At 42.7% G+C, this 18,195-nt stretch overlaps 2 protein-coding genes across 3 annotated transcripts in view; both read right to left on the reverse strand.

The window, feature by feature from the left end:
• Positions 1–2,074: 2,074 nt before the first annotated feature.
• Positions 2,075–5,212, reverse strand: gpr151 (G protein-coupled receptor 151). Its single transcript, XM_040015513.1, has one exon. The coding sequence runs from the start codon at positions 4,598–4,600 to the stop codon at positions 3,275–3,277; it is 1,326 nt and encodes a 441-aa protein (XP_039871447.1). The 5' UTR covers positions 4,601–5,212; the 3' UTR covers positions 2,075–3,274.
• Positions 5,213–6,840: 1,628 nt separating this feature from the next.
• The window catches only part of ppp2r2ba (protein phosphatase 2, regulatory subunit B, beta a), a 43,110-nt gene continuing 31,755 nt past the window's right edge, over positions 6,841–18,195 (reverse strand). For both annotated transcript variants that reach the window (XM_040015438.1, XM_040015439.1), the window contains exons 4-10: positions 16,842–16,954; positions 14,354–14,531; positions 13,892–14,056; positions 11,891–12,060; positions 11,205–11,296; positions 10,976–11,099; positions 6,841–8,701 (exon numbers count right to left, since the gene is read on the reverse strand). In XM_040015438.1, the coding sequence (XP_039871372.1) occupies positions 8,546–8,701; positions 10,976–11,099; positions 11,205–11,296; positions 11,891–12,060; positions 13,892–14,056; positions 14,354–14,531; positions 16,842–16,954 (998 nt within the window). In that variant the 3' untranslated portion in view covers positions 6,841–8,545. The remainder of the gene's footprint in view (positions 8,702–10,975; positions 11,100–11,204; positions 11,297–11,890; positions 12,061–13,891; positions 14,057–14,353; positions 14,532–16,841; positions 16,955–18,195) is intronic.

The raw sequence follows: 18,195 nt of genomic DNA on the forward strand, positions 1-18,195 counted from the left end.
AGTACATTTTCATTGTACAACTTACTCATTTTCCCGTATCTTGGATATCACGAGTTAAAAAAGAAAAAGGCTCTTTTTACCCCAGTCTCCCTTACTAGTTCTGTGCTGAGACAATCCACTGTGCTAAATTGGAGTTGAACTGTTTTTTGTACATTTCCCTCTGCTTTCCTGTCACTCACCTGTCACCAGTGTTTGTATAAGTGTAAATGGCATCCCCTCTTAGTAGGGCTGGAAATGCTGAAAGGTGTCTACCTGCCCTTTAGATCTCTGCATCATTCACTGAGATGAAAGAACTTTGATTTATTCTAATTAAAAGACCGTTAAATACCAGGGCCAGACCCCCCAAACCAATCTATCTCCAACACAAAAACAGCCTATCGCATGCACACACATATAGACACATACACAGTAGTTGACTCTCTGTGGACTGAAGAGCCAGGTGATCTTCCACAGGCATTGGTAGGCAAAGGTTTTAGCATGTGGCTTAATTGCAGCCAGCCTCCCCCTGCTGAGCGTAATTAGTGTTCGCTACCATGTCACTTCCTGTGGAGGTTCATTTATTAGAGATGATGATTGGCTGTGGGATGAAACGCGGGGGTGACACCCCCGCCTCCCCTCACAGTGGGAGAGGGACACAGCCAGGAGGCCAGTAAAGAGAGGATCTCTCCTGCTGGATGCTCCCCTGCCTTGTATAATGACCTCATTAAACCCAAGTTGTTTTGCCACTTGTCATGTTGATCATTTAACACACACAAAAATTCACTTTTTCACCAGTCGGCCTGAAAATTCCTCTTTGTCCTGACTCTGTTATCAAGCTATTTCACATTTATTATTCAACACTGACACACCGATGCTTTTTTATTGCTTACTTTCTTTCAAAAGTAAATAAGCTGAATTCAGGATGAACTATTTAATGCCAAAAATGGCATACACTAACAGGCAAACACAGGTACTACTAATCAAATTAATGAAGGCTCTATACCTAGATGAGAATCTTTATTAATGTCATTAGTAACACCTGAGTTTATCAAATATTACAGTTTGTGAAATAAAGGAGCAGACACTGGGAGGCAATCGCAGTTTCCCCCACTGCAGCATAATGTTGAGCTGCCTCTTGGTTTATGCGGTGTAAGACCGTAGATCAGCACACTGATATCATCGCAAACCGTTTCTTTGTGGTTATCCATTGTGTAACAGAAATGTGGGTTATTATCGCCGAGAGGCTAATTTGTGCTATGACAATGGCAGTCACTTCACATCAGCACGCGTTTACAGCCAGTCTCTTAATTGCATGCAGTAAGTGTCTCCATTCTCTCATGGAAGAAAAAAAAGATCAGTTAATCTGTTCCATAGATTTTTTTTATTGATTATTTTATTATTATTATGAAGTAAACACCCGACTGGGGGCATGATTTCCAATATGACAAGTGATGTATGTAAGCTCTGTGGTCTTGAGCAATCACACAGAAGCGGGAGGGAGTTGTTACTTGGGGCAGGTGCAGTCTGATCAGGCACAATAAGTAAAACAAACTCTAATGCACGCACTAAAAAAACGTGCGCATGACACCATTAAATATACAGCTATACTATATTTTGTATATTCGGTCTACATTACAGCATGTAGAGGAAGTGCACAGGCTCCTCTTGGCTGAAAATAAAATGATTTAATGGTAGCATGCAAATCTTGGAACAATACAAAAAAAATCTTATGAAGTTTAATTGAAGGTTTGGGTTCAAGCCTGCAGTTTGATTGTTGTGCACATGCTTTTTGGAAATCACTTCACCTGCCAGTAACTGTGCCAAATGAGCAAGAGAGATGCCTGCCAGATATTAGCAGCTCCTGGGGTTTCTGTTGAAATTGGATAAAATCCCACAACTGCAGATTTACTGGCTCATTTACCAGACTAAATGCTACAGCCAGAGGTGCCAACAACCAAGGCTGTAAATAACATCCGTGTACTTTTGTTAAAGATAGTACAACAGCCACGATTAATGTTCAGTTACTGTTTGTTTTTGTTTTGCAATAACATTGCATTATTTCACTGCTGAAACAGCAGAGGTGAAAACTTCAGTCCACTAATGAGGGTCTAGCTTTTTGTTGCCTTCAGTGTTTATGGTCGGGTCACTACCCCAGGGACTGATGGTGGGTTGTATAGTTAAGTGTTGCTGTGATTGATGTATTTTGCCTCTGGCAATAAAAGGTCAATATAAATGATTAATGAGAGGAAAATGTCATGAGGGAGGGGAAAGAGAAAACAGGGTGATTAGAACCTAAACTTTCCTCTGCTCTCTCTTTTTTTTAACCTTTTACCCTCATTTTAGGATGTAAAACCCTGAGATTTAACTACACGTAAAAAATAAGAATGTAGGTCTTTCATTAGGGAGGAGGAAGATTATTCAGAATGGGCTTGAGTGTTAATCACAGCAGCAGACAGACAAATTGATTACAGATCAGCAGAGTTTCCACTCGTGATGTTTATCCCTTTTAATGTGATACCTGTTATGTGTGTTTAAATCAGTGAAGAGAGAATTCCTTGTGAGATTCCAGTAAAACTGCATGTGAGTTCAGACGACAGCTCTTTCTCTCTAATTATAAAACTTCAGCAAATCTAATGAATGCCCTTATGAAAATACATTCAATGACCCGATCAGCTTGAGACATGTTTGATGCATCCCTTTAGGATGCTACTGTATGTGCGTGAGTGCCACTGATTATACCAATAACAAGAATATTTTTGACACCACAAAAACAGCCACACTTGAGGTACATTTTAATACTCTTTATTAGATCACAAAACAATCCCCACAGATCTTTTCATTTTTGTGCAAAAAAGCTGGTCTACTTTAGCATTACTTTATAACATTCAGAGAGTATTTACACGCAGTTATTGCACAGCTGCAAAAATGATTTTTTATATTTTCAAAGAGCAGCATGAAGTCCAAATAATATAAGCTGGCAAATATTCCACAGAAACACCAGGACATACAGGATATACAGATCTGTTCTACTGTGTAATTTACATAATCATTATTGCCAGAAGCTTCTATGTACAGCCACCAAAAATCACCTTACTCTAAATATAGTAATGCTAACACATTATTGTGAATTCGGTCATTTACACAGATATAGATGTAGTCCACATTCACACCGATTGCACTTCTTACCTTTGAATAATACTATAAACACACCTGACAGAATTACAGATATTTACAGTTCAGCACTCTGCAGTCCTCTCAGCTTCGGTCAGGTGATGATCGGCTGAAAAGGTGGTAGCTATTTTTTTTCCTCTATGCTTTGGTTCTCCCACGGCACAGGGTCGTTTTCCTGTGTGAGTGATCCACCTTCCCTCTCGTGCCAGAACTGCTCCACATCAGGCAAGACGCTCCCATCTTTAAGACTCACGGTGTCCGCTTCCCTCCCTCCTCCTTCTGCTCCGACTTGCTCCAGCTGAGGCTGAGCCTCCCTGGTGGCTTCCTTGCTGCAGCCTGATTGAAGGCTTCTCTCCCCCCGCAGCTGACCTGAGGTCTCTGGTCTAGGACAAGGGGACTGGAGAGTGGTGGGGTTGTGGGGTCCAGGCTTAGGTGGCAGTTGCTTGCGCAGGGTGAGGCGCCTCCAAAGCCCCCTGTAACCCTCTCTGAACTCCTCGGAGAGAGAAAGGACAATGAGAGGGTTTACCAAAGACAGAGAGAAGGTGAGCAGCTGAGCAGAAAGGATAAGGAGAAGGGGAGGAGAGGAAATAAGGGGCTGAGCTCCTTCAGTTTCCTTTTCTGCAATCTGGCGCTCCCAAAGCCACACAACCCAGTGAGGAATCCAGAGGACAGCCATGGCCACAGTGAGGCTGAAAAGCATTAAAGTGAGCTTCCTGGATCTGATCTGCGTACGCAGATTCTGACTCTTACTGGAACGGCGCTGGCACTGGCCATAAGCCTTCCAGAAATACATAAGGGCAATGCTCAGAGGTGCACAGTAGACCCCCAGAGGATACGCTTTCACATACACAGACATGAAATCCTGGGCTTCAGGAGGAACTGTCATTACGCACACCAGCCCACGGATCTCTCTCTGCAGCCGAGCAAACAGCCAGTGTGGGATGGTGACAGTGCAGCCAGACAGCCATATGAAGAAGAGCACCACTAGGATGGAGCCCAGGTGTATGCTCACCTGCTTGTTTGGATTTGACACGTAGCGGTAGCAGGCTTTGGCCATGATAGCCACGGTGAAGCTCTTGACAACCATGCAGGATTGGAGAAACCAGTCGGCTGTCTTGCACACCACCCAGCCTAGATTCCAGCTCGTCTTGGAGTATGAGGCAGCCCTGAAAGGCACTGTAAACATCAGCACCAGCCCATCTGCAAACATCAGGTTGAAAATGAGGGAGTTGATGAGAGACAGTTTGCCTTTGTGCGCATTAGAGAACAGGATGACCATTGCAGTGAGATTGCAAGCCGCACCCAGGATACAAATGACTCCCAGAATAGCTGGCACCAGGACCCTGAGCTCAGTCGTGTCCAGGTGCTGGAAGGAATCGTGTTCACTAAATGACCACATGTCTACAGAGCTGTTCACCACAGTGCCATTGGTCCCACTAAGCTTATCCATTGTTTCCAGAAGATGCTGATCTGGTCACAAGAAGATAATAAATGAATTTTAAAAAATAATCGAAGGCAGGCAGGAAATGTAGGGGAAAATGCCCTGGGCGGAAAAAATGTCCAAAAACAATGTGACAATATATCTTGGAGTTTACACCTGTTCGAATTTAAGCACCAGAGAAGCAATGACTTCGCAGTGTACAGAGCACCTGACAGTCCTCTGGTTTATCCTGAGATGCGATGATGCAGCATCTCGAGCAAGTTATAAAGATGCTGTTTGATTGACAGCTGCTGTCCCCAGCTGGCAAAATGTGTGTAGACTACACCCACATGGGGCCAATTAGGAAAATCTCAGCACAGATGAATATACTGGATTGGTGCAAATGGTTCATTAAAGTTATGGTCTTAACAGTAATCAGATTCCTTAAATAAGAGTTAAAGGTAACAGTGCCTACCCAAGGCACTACCATAAACTGTGACCTGCATTCACTAGACATCCTGACAGAGTATGTGATTTATCAATGAGGTGGTTGGGACATAATCACAAGCTTCATTTAAAATGTTTCTTTTGTTTTGTTTTTTTCAAAATTTCATCATATATAAATAACAATAGATAGACCCGTCGGAGCTAGCTCCGACGGGTGGCTGGCCTCTCCCTTAGAGATAGGGTGAGAAGTTCAGCCATCTGGGAGGGGCTCAGAGTAGAGGCGCTGCTCCTCCACATCGAAAGGAGCCAGCTGAGGTGGTTCGGGCATCTGACAAGGATGCCTCCTGGGTGAGGTGTTCTGGGCATGTCCCACCGGGAGGAGGCCCTGGGGCAGACCCAGGACACGCTGGAGAGATTATATCTCTCGGCTGGCCTGGGAACGCCTTGGTGTTCCCCCGGATAAGCTGGAGGAGGTGGCTAGGGAGAGGGAGGTCTGGGCTTCTCTGCTTAGGCTGCTGACCCGTGACCCGGCCCCGGATAAAGCGGAAGAAGATGGATGGATGGATAATAATATGAATAAACCAACCAGAACCAATCAGAAGAAGTCTCTTGTAAATGTGCTCAGATGAACAGTTTTTATAATTTTGTCTTTGTAAACCACCACAGTGAATTTGAAGTTAAACACTCATGGCATTAATTGTTTAAGAAATACAGCCCCTCATTTTCAGCGACTCAAATGTAACTTCACAGAGTAACATTTTAATTTTAACACGTTTTAATACTTGGGTGAAATTCCTTTAAATCAACGAGTGCCTGAAGTCTATCACCAAATGTTGTGTTTCCCTACCAGACCTTTCATTGCAGCCACCTTTAGTTGCTCTAGTTGCATTTTCTTACTATCAGCCTGTCACAAAAAGACATAATTTGTTAGAGTTTGACATACAATCATGCCAAAGATAAGTTTGAGAGGCATACAATTATAGTTTTGCAACAACAAGATCTATTAGCTGGAAAACTTCATAGGCAAGTTGAGGACAAAAGGCAGCCAACATCCAAAGAAGAGCTTTGAATGTCTATACTACTCAAAGAAATTACAGAAAGCTTGCCTCAGGATGTTCAGACTGTGGTGAAAAATAAAGATGGTCATAGCAAATACTGATGAAATGACAACAAACAGCCTAAAATGTAGGAATATGTAGTATGAGGTGTGGTCCCGAAATTCATGTGTAGTGAATTAAAGCTGAAAATTGCATCTTGATTGATTTAAAATCCAACATAGTGATATACAGGCACAATATTACAAGTACTTATGGACCTAGCTGTAACTTTGCTTAACCTCCTAGGACCTGGCGTCCACATATATGGACATCACATTTTGGGTTATTTAGACCAAAATACCAAAGACCAACATTTTGCTCTCCTAAGGCCTGATATCCACTTACGATGACATTATACTGCTACTGTTCTATCAAAATTTTAAACAAATATCCTTATATGTGGCTCTTATTTTTCTTAAAAACAAAAATAAGGTAAAAAAAAAAAATAAATAAATAAATCTGGTAATTCTTTGTTTTTAAATTCATCAGGCCCCAATCAGCCCAAATATCAAAGAGAAATTAAAAATGCATGCTGTGGAAGAGTTCGGGTCTTAGGAGGTTGAGGAAAATCCCATTTCATCAGCTGGACTGCCTTTATTTGTCTTAATTTTTGTCCACATGAGGGCGCCCTAACACCACAAGCAGAAACTGTCTTAGCCCATAAAACATCTTATATAAAGTTTGATAATTGATTCAGCAGGTGTTAACAGAGAAAGTCCACCAGTGCATGATTTGAACTTGCACATCTTTATTCTTTTTTTTTTATTCAAAAGAAAGTCCAGTAAGCATAAAGACTGCATGGTATTTCATTGCATTTCAATACATTCTGAGCTATAAAAGTCTTTTTTTTTTTTTTCAATTAGAGTGTCACAAAGGAGGTTGTTTAGAAGACATTACTGTTTAAAGGAATCACACTTAATTATTCCCTGATTTCACAGAGTTCACTTAGACCTTTGACTGCTTTGCTTTACGGGAGTTGGCCGGTAAGAGCCGAGTGCTGAAAGACAATCTGCTACTGTTCCATGTTACCCATTTTCAGCTTGATGAGAAACATGGAAAGGCATTGCAGCAATCTAATATATATATTAAAAAAAACTGAATAGTGCCCCAGATGATCTGCAGATGTACAAATATAGCTATACGCAGGCTGTCAGCTTCATCAGAATCAGATCCAACGCATGCAAAGAAAAAAAAAAAAGCTATGCTAGCATTGTTAGGCCAAGAAAATCTCAAGTTTTAAATTCAATATGTCAACACGATGAGTCGACCAATCTACAGTCTACAGATCATTTTTAGTACTATCCAAATAAAGAGAAAATGTGGCAAGAAATTTAGAAATGAATGTGACTTTGTTTGTGTCTCTTGCAAACTGACAACATCAGACTGACTTGCAAGGCGAGAGCAACAATTACTTTGTACATATCACAGCATTCTCCCCTGAGCTCACAAGCATGAAACCAGTGCTCTAATGTAGAATTGTGACTACATTGATTCAAGCACTTTTTCTACTTGGGACCTGTGTGGAGCTTTTTTTGTGTGTGTTTGTTTCTTTAGAGAGAAAGAAAGAAAGAAAAAGAACAAAAAAAATCCTAAGTTAACATTTCATTTGAAACATTCACACACTCCCTCCTTGTAGCCATTACCCCTCCTCCCCACCCGACCCTCCCCTCCCTTCCACTACATCGAACCCCCACAGACCAAAAGAAGGCACCACAGCTTCTAAACAGACTCATTGACCGAGAGAAGGACTCAACAAAAACAAAAGCGTTAAATAAAACCCAATGACACAGCCTGGAAAGGGCTTCATTCACATTACAGACTACAGCAGTCTCACAAGGAGACACGAGATTGGTACTAGAAAGACTGACTGTGTTGTGTCACAGGCAGCGAGAACTCAGTTTCTGCGGGTCAGAGATTAACAGTCTTTTCCTCTTTTGCAGCACATTGCGCTGTTCAGGAATTTTGCCTCACGTAGAGGCTGCAGGGTTGATCACATGCATTGCAGCATGAGAAGACCGAAAGACAGGGGGCACTGTTGCTACATGACAGTGAGCCACCATCACGTAGGCCTGGTTTCTGTCAGTGTGCTCTATTTTCTGTTCAGTGTGCCCACATCTGCCTCTGTCCTTAGGGTCCAGAGTGCTGCTACGTCATAATGTGATGGTAGCAATCCTCTTGTTGCATAAACGCATGGGAAACAATTCTTCGGGTGTCCGCATGGCTAAATAAATTAAATTATAAGTCAAATTGAAGAAGTTCATTCTTGATTTCAAGGAATCAAGTTGTTGCTTCCTAAAACATGTGCTGTCCACTTCCCCCACTTTAGTCACTGGATACTTTTACCCTGGTCGTCATCAGCAGAGTCGGGGAATTCAAGACAGCAGCCCCTTACAGGTGCAGGGTCAGGGGTCAGCAGGGGGCAGGCTGCCCTTTAGTTGACCTTGTCCTGAAAGATGTATAGGTTGTTGGTGGCTGCTACAGCAATGATGTTTTCATGTGGGTGCCACGTCGTGTGAAGGATCTTCTTGCTGAAGTCAAGGCTGTCGACGCTGATCTCATCCTTACGCCGCTTCCCACCTACACACACCTGGAGGACAACAACAAAAATGAAGAGGCATTAAGAAGTGGGAGTGTGGCAGCTCGCACGTTTCACTGATGTCAGTCATTTGAAAGATGACGGGGTGGGTGGGGTGCTGACTAGGCTTGTAGCTGGCATCAATGGCGTCACTGAGCTGGACCTCTAAACCGTGTTGGTGCTAAGCGTTAAGAGGCCCATGCTCCAGTTTTGGTGAGTTAAAAGTCTGGTTGTATTTATTAGGTATCTGTGTCTGCGAGATATAAATGAATGCATCTTGATAACGAGCCAAGCTAGTGTTAGCTGATAGCTTTGCACCCTTCCAGATATGGTCAGTTTGGTTCAAAAACCTCTAATGGTGATAGCCAAAATGCTAATAATAGGACTTAAAAAGGGTACCAACATTTGTTTCAGGTTTGGTCACTTTACAAAGTTGATATAAGATTGAGTTAGCAAATTAGCTAGCCCCATATTTACACATGAAAGAACATAAATCTAAAGTTATCTTTCATGGGCAGAAAACAGAACCTTGATGAGAGCAAGCAAAACCTAAAGTGCTTCAAAACCTAAACCTAAAGCTGTTCTTTACAGCTTTGTGTATACAAAAGATTCTTCTCTCCATTGAAAACATGTATCCGGTCTTTAAGTCTGACGTCATTAGCCATGTCTGAGCCCAAACTCCGCTGCAAGTCCCCAAGTCAAATGATCACTGCAGCATTACTGAGAGTTGAAAACTGTCTAAATTCTCTCATCTGTAATAAAATGATCAATGTGGCTGCTCTACCAGGTGTAACAATTAAGTTTAACGTCCAGGCATCCATGAAAACAGAATTTATGATATTTAACAGAGTTAGAAGTTAGCATGGAGTTAGCTTGCTAGCTTCCATCTAAATATGATATACCATGTTCTGACTGAGCGATTTATGAAACAAATTCAAACGTACAGCTCTGCTATCACTTCCAACATAAATGAAGACAGAAAACTAAACAGCAACGACATTTGTTACTGAAGTTGGGCTAGCTGGTATATAATGATGTGCTACGTGATCGCTAGCATGACAAAGCTATGTTAACATAACATAAACAGTAAAGCTGGAGGGCAAACGCTAACAAACGGAGGACTTTTTTCCACACGATAAAAGTTAACATAAGGGTTCCCAATGGTTAGGGGCAAATGCAATTGCATGGCAGAAGACATTACTGTAAACTGACCAAACGTCAGTCAGGAGAACCACCTAGATAATCCATTCACAATACAAGGTTAGTCATTAATATACTGCTGCACGGGCTGGGCTGTAGTTACATCGTAAGGGTTTAAAAACTGAGCTTTAAAGTGATTAGCAGTAATAAAAACCGAGAGAAGCTGACAGTGATCACTGACTGTTTTTAGGGGCTTGTTGAGATTAAATAGAACAAGATACAAAGCATTAAAACATGTTAAAACACATGACAGCCTTATTAAATGCAGACTACTTTGGGCCCGGAAGCAGTATTCATCACGTCATCACTTAAAGACCGGATTACTGCAGTTTGAAACATAAGACTGCACTGTGTACATATACTAAACACATTTCTTTTGTTTATTTGTGTGTTGTATTCACTCATGATTGTCACTGTTAAGTCAGGTCTGTTTTGATATTGAATTTCTGGACTCGTACAGCAGATTTCTAGTGAGGACATTTTTATCAAAGTTACAGAATATAAGGAGGGGGAGGGAATTGTTTTTAGTGACACCATTACTTTAAAATCTCAAAACCGACTGGTCACAAAAACTGCTGGTATTTACTTAATCCTTTTTTTTTTTGTCATAAATGAATATCATAGATGAACTCAAAGACATCTGGAGGTGCCACTTTCAATCAGTGAAAATTACAGCAGGAAATTTCACTATTGACCAGCTTTTTATAGATATTCAATAAATCATTTGGCTTAGGAAATAATTGACAAATTAATCGATTATGACAATCATTGTTTAAACCCTGAACTAATTACATTATCAATGAGTCTGTCAATGATTGCCTCTGATACTTTGGTGAAAACATGTCAGAAAATAGTGAAAATAATGTCAATCACAGGTTCCCAAATTAACAAATTGAATACTTTTGCTTGACAAATCAAAAGATATTAACTGTCACAGATCCACACAATCCAGCAAGAATCACAATTTTGGAGAACCAGTGAATAATTAGCATTTCTCCATTAGAAACTCACTTGCGGTGAGGCATTATCAGACTAAAACCAGATGTCTTTGAATTTAAAAAGGATAACTTGTGTTGGTGATGGTACCTTGCGAGGCTTCAGAATAGCTCTGGGTTTGCTGTTCTCTCTGGATGCTTCCAGTGTGACATCGCGTTTGGTATTTCGGTCGAACATTCGGAAAAAATTGTTGTAAGAGCCGGTCATTATGACGCTGAGGAGGGAAAAAAGAAGAGAGGGGGTGTTATCGAGAGGGGTGGCTGGATGGACCGAGCGGTTGGTAGATCTGGTCGATGGCGGCGCTGAAAAGAAGTCTCACCTGTCTGATCCATTCCAGACGCACTCAAACTTGTCAAAGATGCAGTCGTTTTCGTACAGAGAACACAGCTTACCCCGTAAATAGTCGTGAACCTGAAGAACAAAACCAAAAACATGACAATCTGCAGTACTTTTTGGATCAGTCTTTATAGGCCTTTGGAGTTCTTCGCATTGCCTTTTGGTGGGAAAACACACCGAAACCATAAGCTGCACCACCATATGCTCTGCTTTCAGTAATCCCTCAAGACCTGGTGACCTGTGCTAAGATGCTAGGTAGCAGGTGGAGGCTGAGGTGGAACTGGACAGAGAATCCCTTGAGCCCGGTTGATGGCCTTATCAATCATGATCTGCCCTAAGATGGCTTCTTCTGATCAGACAGCGTGGATGTGACTGCCGTGACCACACAGTGGGAGGTTCTGCCCTCCGGGTTCCATCAGCGCCTATACTATCCGTCTTCTTACGGACATTCAGCTCAATAAGCCCTCCTGGGGTAATTGCTACACATGACACGGTTACAGATTGGCAGGGTGACAGTGAAACAGGATTATATTGAGTGATAAGCCTGAAATCAATAAGTTTTGATTTGATCTGGGCACAGCGGTTATTTACTAACTTCAGCAGCGGAACATTTTCTTTGGAGCCCTCAAGCTATCCAAAAGGCACATGAGAGCACAATGAAAAGCGTACCTGGTACGTCTCGAGCGGCTTGTTCTCCATTTGAAGGTCCCACACCTTTACAGTGAGGTAGTCTCTTGTCATCAGGTAGCGTCCGCTGTGGCTGAACTTCACGTCAGAGATGGATGAGATGATTTCAGAGAAGAAGGAGCGAGTGGATGGATCCTCTGGCTCCTCAAAGTCTACATGTAAAAGAAAATGTATAAAGCAGTTATCTTTCAACAGAAGATTTTACACTGTTGGTGCTCGCTGCTTTAAAGACTTTAAATCGCTTCAAGGAGGAAGATTCGGTTTGGGCAGTGGAGGCTGCTATTAGAAAACAATGACAGCCACGACAATGCCTGGATGCTGAGTTTTCTGCAGCAGCTGCATCTCCTCACAGAATTACATGTGTGTTTAGGGAGATAGTTGTGGGTCAGCATGGTGGGTAAATATTGGTTATGATTCATATTGATTTTGGCAGCTGCTGTTCTGTGTGTAGGCCAGCACGCTGGGGATAACAGCCAGGCATTCCATCGTTAGCTGTCAAGTTATTGTTCCTCCTCCTCCTCTTTTCCTCCCACCCTTCCTACCCTCTCTCTCTCTCTTTTTTAAAAAAAAAAAAATTCCCCCACCATTCTCCCCCCACCTCCACTCAATCCCACTCCTCAGCTGAGGCCTGGAGAATAGCTCTGTGATGTGTCAGTGGGGAGTCTAACTAGGGATGAAGCGTGAGAGATGAAAAAAAAATGGGGGGATGAGGAAGGGATAAGAAAAACAAATCAATGTCAAAGTGCTGGGTCCATATGAGCCCTGCTGGATTTGTATGTGCGCGCGCCAGCGAATGTGTGCGAATAAGAGCAAGTGTAATGTGTGCATGTATATATGCATGTGTTATGTGTGCCCCTGCCCTCCCTCCCATCCAGATCCACGGGTGGATAATAGGGTCCCCAGGGAGTCAGCAGGGGGGCTGTTTGGTCCCTCTCTCTATCTGTCCTGGGGCTCAGCTCACTGGCAATCCTCGGCGGCCATTCATCCTTCCTGTAAAACTGACTGATAGCAATTTATATCCATCCTTCTATATAGAAGGAGATACACTATGATTGTGAGTTTGTGTTGTGTGTGTGTCACAAAAAGGAGGAGTGGTGTGTGAGTGCAGGAGAGAAGGCTTTACATCGCTCTGAGCCGTAAACGTTAATGCAGTGAGACAGTAGGTTGGTATTAACAGACCTCTCCTGAGGCTAACAAGAGCACCTGCCTGCTTTGCCTGTGTGTGTTTGCTGCAAGCACCTGTCTAGGAATGGCACACACATGCCAAACAATCAGAGTATGAAGCCGACAACTTCAACTGCCCAATGTCTCCAAATGTAAACATTTTTTTTCCAGCTCTCATGTGATGCTCATGTGAAATTCAACAGGCCGTGTTGGTGCTGGGTCCAGTGGATCCATCAATACGTCTGAGGAAATGAGTGACATTATTGAACAACAGGGTGTGTCCATGAGGGACTAATGCGATTGCTCTTAAGCCATTGATTTCCCAGCGAAAATGTCAATGTATTCATTATTCATTCAGCTAAAGTGTATCCATGTGATGTCAAGCTTCGGAGAAGGCCATTCATTGTTTGAGACGCGCTACAAGATTTACTCGTGTGTTATCAATCGTGGCATATTGAGCAGGGGAAGCCCACATGTCACAGCTGAAAAAAAAAAGGTGGAGCTGAGTGTGAATTTACAGCCAAGGTGTGGAATATTGGAATCGGGCTATATTTCCCTTGTTGACTACCATCACCTCAATGGCAATAAAGGCATCGATGGAAATTTTTGCCGTTTTGTGTCCCGTGAATTTTGCAGTTCTCCAGTATCTAAATTTTGTCTGCCTTAAAGGAATAAATTAATACAATAGAACAAAGGTGTTCAGTATTTCAGTGAACCTTTAAAGAATTGTGGCTAGATAAAAACAGCCACGTTTCTGGTAGGTCTACCTGAACACTAAGACACTTATTAAATCTGCTCCCATGATGCTCTGGTACTCACATTTGCAGTGCTTGTCGCAGAGTGCGGCCTGTCTCATGTCACAGAGGCGTATTGAACCTTTGCTGCTACTGTAGGCAAAGGTGTTACACTCCTGCGGGTGGAACTCTGCAGAGGTGATTACTTCCGTCAGCTCCTCCATGTTGGCTGGTTTGATGTCCACAATGTCTGAGAGAGAACCGCTAAGGAACAGAAGACTACAGTGGACATGTAACCCACAGAGTAAAATGGAAAATCGTGCCACTACAGAAATGCAGCCCTGGAAAAAAACAAATACATATTTTATGTACAAACTGTTAATAACAATGATTTTTTTAGAACCTCAAATCTATTTATCACCCTATCATTATTAATTAAAAAGAATTAAGTGTGATTTTGAGTGTTTTTTTCTTCTCTTTTTTGTCTTTTTTAAAAATGAAAACAATGATAATCATAGGAAAAAAAAAAAACAGAACAAGAGGATACTGAAGCTGCGGTCGGTGATCTCCAGGTTCCACAGGTTTATCCGAAGGTCATCGGTGGAGATGAAGGTCTGAAGGTCGGAGTTGACAGAGATGGAGTTGATGTGGTAGGTATGGGCGTTGCTGAACACCCGTCTGGCTGTAGCCTCGACCATCAAATCCATAGGCTGAAGCACCGGCACCTGGAGTGAACATTTAAGGGAAAATGTAAAGTAATGCAGACAAATATGCAAGAATAGAAAAATCAGCTTGAGGTTTTTGAGGGTAGTAATTACTAGGCTGGCCTTCTGTGAGTGTATCTGTGTCTATACTTGTGTCGGTGTGTGTGATTGTCCAGATATTTTAGTGAGGACCATTTGGGCAGTTTTGTGTGTGTCTGTGTGTGAGGCACAATCGGATGACTCCGGGGATTTATTTGACATTTACTCCGCAAATCTTAATGACACAGAAGCTCAAGGGCTGCTTGATGAGTTGGTTCAATCAGACCGCAAATATCTCTCTGCTACACAGCTACCCAGCAATCACGCCTCCTTCTCTTTCTCCAAGTCACTCCTGCTTTCTTGTTTGTGTGTGTGTGTCATGGAGAAAGAGAAAATGGAGAGAAATCGAAGGAGGTGGAAAAAAAAGACATGGCCCGAGGGCATCGGCAGGCCCTGCTGAGGAATGATAACTGAACTCTGCAGAATTAAGACAAGCTTGCACAGACACACACACACACACACACACACACACACACACGCAGACACACAAGAACCCACAGTTGCACATTGCTGCTCGGGCTTCAAAGAAGCCCAGTACCAGTCTGCATGCAGCCCCCCGTTGGCCAGATAAAACCCAGACAAAGAGAAGAGAGGGGAGGGAGCGAGGAGAACAAATCGGCTGCTTCTTCCCTTTTTCTCTCGTCCGTTGCTGGCACTGACAGAGACATGGCAGCCCAGCAGGCTGCTGTATCTCCGTGGATGTCACTTTATTTCCATGTCTTTCACTGGCTGTCCAGAGAGACACAGAACATATTAACCCATAACCCCCGAACACTGACAGTTGTGCCGTTCAGCTTGCCCCTTGCAGATTCGCTGTGATCTGATAGTTTGTCTTTGTAACACAATATATTTATACATTTCTGCTTTAAAAATAATACTTCAAAGTAAATCAGTAGGTTATAATGTTTTATATATGTCGTTATGAGATACTGAATGATAAACTTTAAATCATTGTATGAATTCTAGGATGAATATTAGTGAATTCCTCCCTCTCCTCCTCTGCTTTCTCCCCCTGCTGAGATTTCACAGCCTCTAAACAGGATTGCCACAGTCCCGGCCTGTCCTCCAGGTTGCTATGATCCCCTGGCCAGCCAGACAAAGAGGGACAGACACGCTGAACACAGCACTAATCTGCAATGGCAGACACACACAGACACAGTCCTGTGTGTCTGTGTGTGCCCTCTTTTGTGTGAAAATTAAATAGGTAGCGGAGTGATAAAAACGAGAGAGAGAGAGAGGATGATCCCTTCACGGTGTTCATCTCAGCGCACATATTGATCGCTCATTCTCAATTTCTTCTGCCAGAAGTTCAAAAGAGTCCAAAGATAGCAGGTTGCTTTGTTGGTGTCAGACTCTCATTTATCGGGACTGAAACTGATCACAAATGAAAAAACAACTGTGACACACACAGGCGTGCAGCATGTGTCACTAAGAAGTTTATGCTGGATTAAAGGCTATCATAGCATAAAAGGCTGAATGCTAAATTTTGACTTAATCAGCTTATCTGAACTCTTCTTGCTTGGATTCCATGTGCAAGTCTTTCCAGAAACGCAGGTTCATTCAAAATACGTGAGCCTGGGTTACAAGCAGCAGTTGTGGGATCTGTAAAACAGGAATCTACCAAAAGGTTAAATGAAAGATGCTACTGCTAGGTGATGCTTTTAATTTCGTTTTTAAACTGAGCACCACAAATATTCTTAAATATTTCTGATATCCATGCATAAATAAATAGGTCTCCATCCATCTACCCTCTATCTGTTATCTGGGTCATGGGGGCGCTGGAGCCTATCTCAGCTTCCACAGAGCACAAATATTCTTCATTTTTGTTATTTATGGATATAGTGGCAGTAAGTTGTCATGTTTTACTTTTTTCTATAGTAGTTTTTTCAGTCTTAAGCCACCCGGACCACTGATGCATGGCTTCAAATATTTCATTGTTGTCAGGTTTATCGCAGTCTCGTTCGGTCATCCAGCCTCCCCTCAAATAGAAAATCTGTGGTTTTTAGTGACAGAAAATAAAATCTCTGCCATCACTGACTCTAATTTTCACGTCCATAAATTGCAGTCCATTTCATTGTGGACTAATTCAAAGTAGTGCCATCGATGCAATGTTTTCATTCCATTCAAATGTTGTGCACTGTCTAATAAAGTGAGTGTAATCTAGTCGCAGCCTATTTTCACCGCAGTGTATGTGACATCATGGGTGTTGTGACACTCGACAATTTCACATACCCGTAGAGTGGTGATGGTGCATGGGTCTCGGATCCGTCCGTCCTCATCCTTCAGGTTGTAGCCTTCAGGGCGCTTATCCCTCTCACTGATCTTCCACAGCTTCACTGTCTTGTCTGAGGTGGACACGTCACACAGGCGCACAGACATACACAAAATACAGTTAGATCACGGCTCAGCAGAGTGAATCTCAGATACAAGATGGATGCGGGGGGCTGGGGATACAATCTGGCAAGTAGCTGGGCAGAAGCCAGCAAGGATGATGAATGGCGACTCCTGTGTAGATTCTGATGTCACCGATATCAATCTACAAGTTGACTTAATTTCCCTGCTGCTGTTTATACCCCCGCCCCTCCCCTCCCACACCCTGGAAAAGCCATCTGGGTTGCTTTTCAATTTTTGCATCATATAAACATCGGTTACATCTCATCTTCTCGGTCTACTGAAGTGGATGGCAGCCGCAGTCAGGTTGTCTGCTTTTTTTTTTTCCTCTCCCCTCTTAATTTCCGCTGCGATGCCGGTGTCAGAGCAGCGAGGCCATCGCCACAGGACTCTCCACCATCTGCTCCAGCCACCGCAAGCACGTCTGTAGCAGCCATGCGTGAAGCCCACAATCTGCAAGACGTCTCTCAGCTGATGTGTGTACTTGTCTGCTGTGGCTCTCGTACATGTACGGCGTGTGTGGTGGCACATGCCTTAATATGTGGCCCTGCTGTGACAGCCATGCATGAAGCCCTTACTCTGAAACTCTTCTGCAGGTGACACTTGTTCACCCAAGCAAAACAAGCAACACTGTGTTCTCGCAAAAAGTCAAAAAGACACGGTCAAGTGATATTCATCACACCTCTTTTTACATCAACTGCAAATCTGAGCATTCTGCAAAGTGACGAATGAATCATTTTGCACAGTACCTGACTAATAACACTAGCTCACATGTAAACATACTCCAGTGTAGGGCTGGGCGATATGGCCTAAAATTCCTATCGCGGTATAATTTGAAGCACGTGCGGTAACGATATATATCGCGATATATTATTTTCTTCTGTATAAGGTATTTTCCACACTATAAGGCATACTTAAAATCCTTTAATTTTCTCAAAAATCGAGAGTGTGCCTTATGTATGAATTCTGGTTGTGCTTACTGACCTCGAACCGATTTTGGCGTACAGAAATCTGTTAAAAAAATGTTTTAGTACAACTTTGGTAGGCCGCAATGCTTGATGGATTGTCAGAGCATTACGGCTGCCGTAGTGAGGAGCTTCGTGGAGTAATCTGGGTCCAAAACTCTGTCCGCTTCAGGTCCCAAAGTCAAAGGAACATTGAGAGTTAAAAACGGTCTAAATTCTTTCAAGTTAAC

The sequence above is a fragment of the Simochromis diagramma genome, unplaced genomic scaffold (assembly GCF_900408965.1).
Source record: "Simochromis diagramma unplaced genomic scaffold, fSimDia1.1 OVJJ01000685.1, whole genome shotgun sequence".
NCBI classification, from domain to species: Eukaryota; Metazoa; Chordata; class Actinopteri; order Cichliformes; family Cichlidae; genus Simochromis; species Simochromis diagramma.